This window comes from Mustela nigripes, chromosome 3 (genome assembly GCF_022355385.1).
Source record: "Mustela nigripes isolate SB6536 chromosome 3, MUSNIG.SB6536, whole genome shotgun sequence".
Lineage (NCBI taxonomy): Eukaryota > Metazoa > Chordata > Mammalia > Carnivora > Mustelidae > Mustela > Mustela nigripes.
This window is the reverse complement of record NC_081559.1, coordinates 133,708,232-133,720,279: the sequence shown is the minus strand read 5'-3', so window position 1 is coordinate 133,720,279 and position 12,048 is coordinate 133,708,232. Positions and strand designations below refer to the sequence as shown.

Here is a 12,048-nt window from a genome sequence, read left to right as displayed (position 1 = left end):
GCAGAGAGGCAGGCAGAGAGAGAGGAGGAAGCAGGCTCCCTGCTGAGCAGAGAGCCCGATGTGGGGCTCGATCCCAGGACCCTGGGATCACGACCCGAGCCGACAGCAGAGGCCTCAACCCACTGAGCCACCCAGGCGACCCAATTTATCTTTTTTTTAAAAGATTTTATTTATTTATTTGGCAGATAGATCACAAGTAGGCAAAGAGGCAGGCAGAGAGAGGAAGGGAAGCAGGCTCCCTGCCGAACAAAGAGCCCGATGTGAGGCTCGATTCCAGGACCCCGGGATCATGACCTGAGCCGAAGGCAGAGGCTTTAACCCACTGAGCCACCCAGGTGCCCCAGGCCAAATTAATTTATCTTTACTATTTCAACCACTCAGGTCATGCTTCCCCATTATAAATACAGTTACAGTCCTACTTAATAAACCTTTAAACCTTATCTTAATGTTTTCTTAATAAACATTCCCAGAAGTAAACATATTACCTAGATACTATGAAGGAATTTTTGAATTAATGGAAAAAAAATCCCCATGATGATAACAATTACATATATTTTTAAAAAATCAAGAGATAAAATAATTTAAGTACATGTATAAAAAAAGAAAACAGGTTACCTTGTGCAAAAAGAACGGGGTGAATTTTAAACCCTCCTCCATTTTTCAAACGTTGAGGCAGTTGTTCAAAATGGTAACTATCAATGTAGAAGTAAACCTTCAGAGCCTGCCGGCTTCCCTCTACTTGATACGTAAGAGGAATATCTAAAATGACATTTAATGTTACATTACTTCCAAAAATCAGGATATTTTATAAAGTACATTTGCTAACTTTTTAAAAAATCTTGAAAATCACTAGAAACTTATACATTAAAAGTACCCATGTTTGTCACCTTCAGGTTAGGCAAACTTTCTGTTCAGTGGAAAAGTGTTAAATCAGATTCCTATCAGCTAAAGCAACAGATTTATTACTTTGCTGTATATAAAATTCTACAATAGGAAACTTTGTTATACTTTGACACTCCAGATGTCTCACTTAACTAAATGAGAAGTTTAGTTACACATGGTTTGGAATCAGAATCTCCCAGGGCATCTGCCTCATTCATATTTTAGTCAAAATGAGTCCTTGGGGTACGATTTCTAAGTAGTGTACAAGAAATTGGGTACATAGCAACCATTACCAAAATTAACATGGGTTTTCCAAGTTCCATACTCTGAGCACCAGATCAAAAGTGTATTACCTCCGTTGATGCTCTGCAGTCATTAGAAATTATCTGTCGAAATTCCTTGTTTTCACAAAGATCCTAAATTTAATCACCCAAAAAAATAAAAAATAAAAAAACCCAAACCCCAAGAAGCAACCAACCCGAGAAGCTACAATGCTGTAGGAGTATTTCACAGTGCTATCACAAATTCTTTTCACTTTATGTCATTTATCCATGACAAATAATATCCAGTTCACTAAAAAAAGAATGCAGAATCTTCTTAAAAAGCTAGTATATTTATATTAACCAGTTAAAAATTAAGGCAAAAATATAGTAGACATTTAATACATGTTCTTAACTCTATTTTTATTAATTCTAACCTGCTTCTTAAATAAAATTATTTGTAAAAGCAGAGTTCAAGTTTAAATAATTGATTATTTATTGATTGATAGATTATTTAAACTCATTAATGAGCAGAGATTCCAGGTTTCTTATTAAATGTAGCTAATTAGGTCTGTCAATAGCAAAGGTATTTTATTAACATCTACAAGTCAGGGAGGTATGAAGGATTTGGATTTAGGAAAGAGAACACATTTCTCAGTTGAAGAGTTGGAAATTAACTGGATTTTAATGATTGGGAAAATCCCATTTTTCCCTGGCTCTATAATAAAGATAAAGGATATGGACACTGAAGAAAATCCTGATGTGTACATAACTATTTGTATCTTTTAGTTCCCTTTTTCATGCAATATCTTTCATTTATATTTCAATTTTTAAAATTCCATTTCTTTACTTTTTGATACCAAAGTGGCCAATCTCTGTTATCAAATGGATAATGTTTTTGAAAGGAAAATAATAATGTAGCAGTTGGAGTTCCACATTGTAGGACTAACAAAGAACATATAAAGATGGTCTACTAGGACCTAAGGAACTGAAAATGACCCAACATTATCAAGCATATTAAATTTAAAATGAAGTTAAATCTAAGAGTGAAAGAATGAAGACTTTCTCTCAAAGTAATTGGCATACTTATAAAAACGCACAATAACGTGGAGCTGACAATTGTTGCCTTTTATTTGTGGAAATTCATATGCTATGAAAAACAAACTCCATTATTAGGACTGCGTAAAGATTAAAGCCTTCAAAAACATTATCGCATGAGGAAAAGTTCTCTGGTTCCACCTTACAGAGAGATTCATTCTGCAGAGGAGTTTCAACATCCCATCCCTGTAAGCATGGCCCTCCATCACTGAGTGGGCCCATGAGTTTGAAGGTAAGTCTCTAAGAAGTAGTCGGTTCCCTTTACCTAAATTGTTCTTCCTTGACTCTCCGCAGGGTTGGGTCTTGCTGACCCTTTGGATTTCAGCATAAAAGCTACTTCTGCTGAGAACCCTTCCTTGTGGACCCCTTAAAAGGTCACCACCTTACCCTTATTCATTATGCATTGCTTATTTCCTGCATAGGATTTAGTCAGCATAATCCTAATCACCTTTGTCGTTGATTCCTCATTTGTTTTCTCCCAAGTAGGTTGTGAGCTTCCTGAAGATAGGGACATGCCTGTCCTATTCACCATGACATCCGCAGTTTCAGGCACAATGCCTAGCCCATAAGAAAAGAGTGGAAGCTCAAAAAATATTAATTCCCTTAGTTATTACAGTAAAATTGCCAGTATCACCATAAAGGGGGGGGGGTCTGCTATCATATTATTCTCCAAAAACATGAAGACTGTCCATAAAATATATTTAGTTTTATACAACCTAATCATTTAGCTCACTCTGCCTTCCCTAAGCACATAATATGGCATAGGAAAGATCTTACTTTCCCTAGACAGTAAAGGGTTACATTGACCACTTTGTGTCTCCACTAGTTTCTAAGTTGCAAAAGCAGGGTGTTTACTTAGTCACTACTATAACTTCAGAACTTAGTTTGGTATGGTGTATGTACTTAGTAATTATTTCTTCACAGAAAATAAAATGTCTTAAATCCAGACAATTAAGTTCTACCTGCTTGGCATGCCACATTTCTTCAGAATCTCATTATTTTTTAATGCAAAAATATGACTATGAGAAATGCTAAATACAGCTTTTGAAAAATAACACAGAGTAATAAAGTAAGGAGGATTGATTCAAGTATTTACTGAATACTACCACAAACCTCACATAATGCCGGAGACTTTTGAATACATTATCTTATTTAAGTCCCATGAGTGTGGGAAAGCGTGTACTCTCATGTTTGTAGATGAGAAGAGCACAGAGTTGGAACTCAAGTTCCTTATCTTCAAAATCAGTGTTCTTTTTATATTTTCATGCCTCCACCTGTGGTCCTTCCCTCTAAGACACACAGCCAAAGGAATCTTCACTACAGTGATATGAATTAATAAATTTGTCAGATCTGACTTCTTTGCTTCTAAGCTTACAGAAAGATCAAATCACATGCAATTAATAATAAAGCTCTAGTTTCCTTCCACCACTTAAATAAGATGTGATGACACTTGGGTATTGAAAAATTCTCTTCTTTCCTGAATCAACTTAAAAGGATAACTATACTGCTGTCATCACTATTAGTAACTTGCTTGGAATATCTAATAATGTAGCATTGGAAGTGACCTTTCACTAGGGAATCTGTTTTCAGATTATCCTGTTTTCAGGTTATCCTTTGTGGAAATACTTAAAAATATGTAAGAATTTTTATGTTAGTCACAGATACATGCGCATTTACATATTGATATTAATTACATGGCCTTAATTATTTTATCTTTAATGTTTATTATATTTTTCAATGTACTGAAGTTAAAGGTCTCATGGTAGCTATGCAATACGTAAATTATTTTCTTGAGCTTATAACGTGGATCCCTTGCCTGCTTGTTCAACAGACCATTCACCAGTAGTGTCATATTTGGACAATGGAAAACAGTACTCCTGTGAGTTCGTGACTCCTCAAACAAAATTAAAAAGAAAAGACAAGTTATATTGTGAAAATAGAGTTTCTCTGCCTTTGGCAAAATTATGCCTACATTATTTTTTTTAAAGATTTTATTTATTTATTTGAGAGAGAGAGACAGTGAGAGAGAGCATGAGCGAGGAGAAGGTCAGAGGGAGAAGCAGACTCCCCATGGAGCTGGGAGCCCGATGTGGGATTCGATCCTGGGATTCCGGGATCATGACCTGAGCCGAAGGCAGTCGTCCAACCAACTGAGCCACCCAGGCATCCCTATGCCTACATTATTAAAGTAAATATAAATATGTTCTCTTTTATACATGTGCACAGAAGATCCATACAACCTGTTTAAATAATATTATCCTTATCAATTAGTCCCCCTTGCCAAGTTCTCCCTTGAATATAACCTGAATCCTTAACATTGTAATTCATGTTCTCATTCTCTCTAATTTATCCGTGAAGATGAAACTCTAATAAAATTCTATTCTCTCTACCTTCAAAATTTAATACATACAGAATGAACTTTTACCATCCCCACAGCTACCCCCAAGGTCAAGTCACTGTCATCTTTCAACCTGGGTCACTGAAGTAGCTTCCCAATTGGTTGCTCTGCTTCTGTCCTTGGCCCCAACAATGCTCTAGTCAACACGGCAGTCAGAGGCAGTCTTCAGTATGTACACCAGATCAGGTCATCCCTCTGCTCTGTGGCTTAGTTATAAAGGTCAAGTTCTTTCAATGATCTGGCCTCCTCTCTGTTCTCATCCCTTACTCTTTCTCCTCACCCATAACTCCCCAGTCACACAGGACACCTTGCTATCCTGAGAGCATACCACACCTGTTTCCACCTCACAGTGTGGAACACCCCTCTTCCAAACACTCTTCCACCCCTTTAGGTCTTCTCCTCCTCCTCACCCCAATTTTTTTTTAAATTTAATTTCTTTTCAGTGTAACAGAATTCATTGTTTATGCACCACACCCAATGCTCCATGCAATACATGCTTTCCATAATACCCACCACCAGGCTCCCCCAACCTCCTACCCCCGCCATTTCAAAACCCTCAGATTGCTTTTCAGAGTCCATAGTCTCTCATGGTTCATCTCCCCCTCTGATTTCCCCCAACTCACTTCTCCTCTCCATCTCCCCATGTCCTCCGTGTTATTTGTTATGCTCCACAAGTAAGTGAAACCATATGATAATTGCCTCTCTCTGCTTGACTTATTTCACTCAGCATAATCTCTTCCAGTTCCATCCACGTTGATATAAAAGTTGGGTGTTCTTTTTGGTAAGGCTTTCCTAGCTTGTTAAATATTTGCAACCTCCCACTTGCCCCTGCATTGTTATCCTTTGTTCTCTTCTATTTCCTCTTATACATTCATATTATTGTCTTCTAGCTTATGATCAGATTAACTTACTTATGTTGCTTATTATTTATCTCCCCCAACTTGAATACCAGCTCCAAAAGGGATATGTTTGCTTAGTGCTCTACTTATCTAACACCTAGATTAGCGGTTGAGCATAAGTAGGCATTTAAGAAATTTTTGATGAATGAATCAATGCTTATTGCTCTTAAATCAGATTAAATGTTTAATGATTTAAACAAATGTTTATTGGGTCCCTATTTATCATTCTTCATATTAGAAATATGAAAATAAAGAAGAACCTTTCCCAGCCCTGAAGAAACTCACATCTTCTACCTTATGTAATATATACCCTCACCCCGATGAAAAAACAAGAAACAGAAAAACAACAAACTGTTCAAGATTTTTTGCATTGATAGATACATTTTAAACCTATTCATGATAATGTTGAAATGGTAGATATATGATGATAACTTGCAGCGAAGATATAGAGATTAAAGCCTAAGTATTGTTATTTCTCTGAATATATGCTTCTAATATATTTCATTTGTGACACTTAATGATGGCAAACAGCAAAATTGAAGGGATACTTTTCAATTCTTCAATTCCACTCATCAAGTTACTTCTTTGCAACATTAGTTACAACTCTGTTCTGTTGAAATTCTCTCCTTTATCCCTTACATCTGTTTTTCCTTCCATTTTTATAACTGTAAAACCATTTGCCTACTGATTGTATATACTTAATTAATATTTGTTCATTAATTTCCTTGGGAAAAAAAAATTGTCTTTTTCATTCCAGGCACTCTCCTGGGTGCTGGAGATAGGACAGCAAGACAGGAATGGTTTTGCCATCCTGGAAACCATACACGATGAATAAATGAATCAAGACAGTTAAGATAATTGTATTTATACATGTTAAAATTTGACACTCAGATGTAATGATGGATAATTTTCATTGCTAAACTAGGAAAAATGTAGAATATATGTTTGTACCTTCTGAATTATTAATTTTATCCATTATGACCAAATCAAATAATTATGTCTTTCTTGGCTGGTTTAGATCTAAATTTATACAATGTGAACATAACTTATATTTCTTCTCTTTCTCCTTGGCTCTAACTACTTGTATTCATTTCCTGCTAATACATTCTCTATAGGATCAACTGGAATAAGGAAGGAAACTCAATTCAGTCAGTTTTGCTATATAATTGTTAAATATTTGCATAAAAGTCTTGGAAGCCATTGAGTTTATCCAATAATAGAGCCAGAAATATTAGGGAAGTCCTTTTATTTTAAAAAATTGACATGAAAAAAGCAGCACAAAGGACAAATATTCTATGATCTCTCTTATGTAAAGTACTCTAGGCACCTGCATAGAGACAGAAGGCAGAACAGAGGTTACCATGGACTGGTGGAGGAAGAATGGGAAGTTATTCTGTAATGAGTATGGGGTTTCTCTTCAAGGATGAAAAAGTTTTGGAGATTGGTGGTGGAAAAGGTTGTACAACATTGTGAAGGTAATTAATGCCACTAAATTGTACACTGAAAATTGGTTAAATGGTAAACTTTGTCATTTATATATTTTATTTTAGGAAAAAAAATCTTGACTAGCACAAAATTTTGATGCACACACTCAAGAAAACTTTTGGAGGCCAAAATAATAGATAAAAATAGAGTTTACTATTACCTATGGATTTAAATTATATATATTTTCTATCAGTCCCCCAATTGGTGATTAGTTATTTTACCCAAAATATAATATTTTGTTTAAAATAATTTTAACAATATATCAAATATATTAATATCAAAGTTACACCATATGTTGTTGTTTAATGCCAAAAATATTCTATGAAACACCTGTGAACCATTTAACTACTTACTTGCAACCAGTGGTTCCTCTTCTGATGGTTTAAAGTAAAAAGAAACTTTTTCCAAATCAAATAGCGCAACCAGTGTATCTTCTAGCATGGCTTGTTCATCTGTCTGAAGGAAAAGGAAATAATACATGATATGGTAGAATTGTATAGGATAGAACATAACATCACATCACATCACATCACCAGAACTTAAGGAGCTTCACTTGTGTTTTGTTTACATGCAACCCAAATTACCAGCACTTACCTAAGAATTTACTGCCTAAAATGAAATCCACAAATCCCTCAAGTTATAAGTCTCTTTTATAGTTTTAGATTCTTCCTTTTCTAGATTATCTAAATGGTTTATACAACTTTTCAGTCTATTTTGTAGCTATATTCAAACCATACTGATTTTTAACATTTACTAGTAAGTGTGTACACAATTAACATCTATCTGCCTCTAAACTTCTATAATCTTAAAAAAATGTAAGAGCTAAAAAGCAAGAATATCATTTTATTGAAAAGTTACAGTACATAGTTGCCAACCTGTTTTACAATAATAAAAGTAATTTGCATGTATGCAATGATTTTTCTTCCAAGAGTCTTGGGGACAAGAATCGTTTTTATCTTCCTTGCCTTTATAGGGCCTTAATCTAAAATCTTGTGACTATGCAGTTTGGTTTGTTTTAATCACTGCTTTCATTCTAATAGCATACTATTTACAGCTGAGGCAAGTAAGGGCCAGATATGGTAACAAGTTCAGTGTATGTCTCAACAATATCATTTTTGTAGTATATATTCTGGTTTTCCTATTAGCAGTTATGTGCATGATGAAAGAATTATTAGCTTTATCATGTACAGCTTATCTTTTAAACATTTGTTTTCTTAAGAATATCAATGATCCTTTTAAATAATGATTTTTAACATGATTTATACACTTAAAAAAAAAAAAAAAAACTCCAACCCCAGTGTGGAGTCCAATACAGGGCTTGGACTCATGACTCTGAGATAAGACCTGAACTGAGATCAAGACTTGGATGCTTAACCAACAGAGGTGCCTAGGTGCACCACTCTATATGCATTTTTAAAAGTTGCTGTAAGCTTATAGCCATATTTTTCAGGCAGCATGAACAGAGCGTGAAGGAGATAGTAAAGAACATCCATTGTATGGATCAGCAAGGCAACTCCAGATCCCAAAGATCTATAGCATGGAAACCAAAAAGTTTAGAGAATGATCACCTTTGTCCCTTGGTTTGGTACTATTGTGATGTATGGTATACAGTAAGTGCTGGATAAATGTGTAGCGAACTTATTTTTTAAAGTCCTTTGAAGTAGAAAGAGTATGCCATGAATCTAGAATCAGAACGACAGGACTGAAGAATCAGCATTTTCCCAGTTAAGAGGAATACACACAAGGAAGAAATGACCCAAACAGGTCGGCCGCTGATTCCTATAGTGCAAGCCATGATGCTTCAGCATATGTGGCTAAAGTGATAACACACTGTGGTCAGAGTTCAGGGACATACACACTGCTGGTGCCTGCAGCTCCCAGAGAACCCTTCACAATAGTATGAGGCTTTTATGCACTTGTTACAAAGGCAGAAGAAAAATACAGGTTTCTTTGTCTTTTTTTTTTTTTTTAAAGCAAACTTTGGATTTTTTTATCAACTCTTTAAATGAAGTTATGGGTTTCAAAAGACTAAGAAAAAAACAGTTTCTAGAGATCTAATTCACATATTATAAGATTCGCTATTTACAGTGCATAGCATAGCAGTTTTTAGTAAATTCACAGAGTTGTGCAACTATCACCATAATCTAATTTTATAACATTTGTACCACCCTACAAAGGAACTCCATACCATTAGCATTTACTCCCCACATCCTTTTCCCTAGTCCTTAGCCCCAGGCAAGGATTTAGGCAAGCCCCAGTCCTTAGCCCCAGCATTAGTCTACTTTTAATCTCTGAAGTTTGCCTGTTTCACACATAACATAATAATGGACCCAGATAATATGTGGTATTTTGCAACTGGCTTACTTCACTCATACACACACGAATATTACTCAGCCATAAAAAAGATGAGATCTCGCCATTTGTGACAACATGGATGGATCTAGAGGGTATAATGCTAGGTGAAATAAGTCAGAATGAGAAAGACAAATACCATATGAATTCACTCTGATGTGGAATCTAAAGAACAAAACAAATGATTAAACAAACAAAAGACAGAATCAGATTTATAAATACCACAATGAACTGACAGTTGCCAAAGGGAAGGATGGGCAAAATGGATAAAAGGGAGTGGGAGATGCAGGCTTCCAGCTGTGGAATGAGTTAAGTCATGGGAATAAAAGGCACAGCATAAGGAAAAATAAATAAATAGAAAGCACAGCACAGGGAACGTAATTAATGATACTGTAATGGTGTTGTGTGGTGACAGATGGTAGCTACACTTGTGAGCATAGCATAACATATAGAAAAGTTGAATCACTATGTTGCATATCTGAAACTAACGTCACATTGTATGTCAACCATATTCAAGTTAAAAAATATATATATGAAATTTTAAGAAATGGCTGCCCTATTTTACATTCCCACCTGCAATGTATGAAAGGGTTACAATTTCTCCTTACCAACACTTGTGATTGTCTTTTGGATGATAGCTATCCCCCTCACAAGTGTCATATATCTCATTGAAGTTTTAAGTTGCATTTCCCCAAGGACTAACGATGTTGATCACCTTTACATGTGCTTTGTGGCCATTTTATATTTTCTTTGGAGAAATACTATTCAAATCCTTTGTGTGCTTTTTTTTCCATATTTTGTATGTTTATTGATAAGTCTATAAACTTTATTATCTATAAGCTTTTAGATCCTAAAATACAGAGTTGAACAATCATAGAGCATACAGCTACATTTCCAGTATTCCAAGGATATCTGAATATGTTTGCCCATTCTTTTTTAAATTTCTTAACAGCTTTATTGAGATGTCATTTACGTATCAAGCAATTTACCCAAAGTATACAATCCCATTGCTAGGGGTGTATATTCACAAGGTTGTGCAATCATCATAACATTCTATTTTATTTTTTAACTTTTTGAAAAGATTTTAGGGGCACTTGGGTGGCTCAGTGGGTTAAGCCTCTGTCTTCGGCTCAGGTCATGATCTCAGGGTCCTGGGATCAAGTCCCGCATCAGGCTCTCTGCTTGGCAAGGAGCCTGCTTCCTCCTCTCTCTCTCTCTGCTTGCTTCTCTGCCAACTTGTGATCTCTCTCTGTCAAATAAATAAATAAAATCTTTAAATAAATAAATAAATAAAGATTTATTTATTTATTATTTATTATTTGAGAGAGAGAGCATGAGAGCAGAGAGGGTCAGAGATAGAAGCAGAATCCCCACTGAGCAGGGAGCCTGATGTGGGACTCAATCCTGGGACTCCAGGATTGTGATCTGAGCCGAAGGCAGTTGCTTAACCAACTGAGTCACCCAGACACCGCACATTCCATTTTAAAACATTTTCATCACCCAAAAAATGAAACCCTACATCCACTGGAAGTCATTCCCATTCCCCTTTCCCTCCAAACCCCCTCAGCCTTAGTCAATTGCTACTCCACTTCCTGTCTCTCTGAATTACCTTGTTGTGGACATTGCATATAAATGGAATCATTCAGATTTGACTTCTTTCACTTAGAATGTTTTCAAGATTAATCCATCTGTTAAAGCATTCCTTCGTTCCTTTTTATTGCCAAATAATATTCCATTCTATTTGCCCATTTTTCATAAGTGCTTCTGTTTTGTTTTTGTTTTCACAATGTTGTTTTCAGCACTTGACTGAATTGAGTGGTTCTCATGTCTCCCATCTGTATACCCTTTAATTACTCCATTGATTATTTCTGTAGGAGTCTTTTATTTTTTAAGATTTTATTTATTTATTTGACAGAGACCACAAGTAGGAAGAAAGGCAGGCAGATAGAGAGGGGGAAGCAGGCTCCCTGCTGAGTAGAGAACCTAATGTGGGGCTCGATCCCAGGATCCTGGGATCATGACCTGAGCAGAAGGCAGAGGCTCTAACCCACTGAGCCATCCAGGTGCCCCAGGAGTCTTTTTAATTGAATTGTCTTTCTACTGTTTGAAGTTTTAAGAATTCTTTTGAGAGTATGGATATAAGTCACTTATCAGATATATAACTTACAAATATTTTCTCCCATTCCTTGGGATTTCAAACAAAATTAAGTTTAAATCTACCAGCGGTTGATTAAACAATGAAGGTTTTAAGGCAGGAGTCGAATAGGAATGAAGCCACATTCATTCACTCATTCAACAGGCACTTCATGCTACCATGTGTTATGTGGTCTTCCTATCTCATGTAATTTCTATTTGGTAAGGAATGATTAATTAATATATTTTTAAAATTTTTAAACTTTTTCCAAAGTGCCTTATTTCAAAAGTTTTATTAGTTAAACCTTTCGTAGTTTTATTAGCCAAATAAGAAACTGATCACCCACATGGGATACATAAGAGTCTTTTCAAAAGAATCTGTTTCAGGATGCCTGGGTGCTCAGTCATTAAGTGTCTACCTTCAGCTCAGTTCATGATCCCAAAGTCCTGGGATCAAACCCTGCATTGAGCCCCCGCATGGGACTCCCTGCTCAGTGGGAGGCCTGCTTCTCTGTCTCCCATTCTTCCTGCTTATGTTCCC

General features: G+C 35.9%; 1 protein-coding gene across 1 annotated transcript in view; it reads right to left on the bottom strand.

The window, feature by feature from the left end:
- The window catches only part of PREX2 (phosphatidylinositol-3,4,5-trisphosphate dependent Rac exchange factor 2), a 187,643-nt gene that overhangs the window by 87,403 nt on the left and 88,192 nt on the right, over positions 1-12,048 (bottom strand). The window contains exons 24-25 of the mRNA XM_059395513.1: positions 7,376-7,478; positions 616-759 (exon numbers count right to left, since the gene is read on the bottom strand). Of these exons, the coding sequence (XP_059251496.1) occupies positions 616-759; positions 7,376-7,478 (247 nt within the window). The remainder of the gene's footprint in view (positions 1-615; positions 760-7,375; positions 7,479-12,048) is intronic.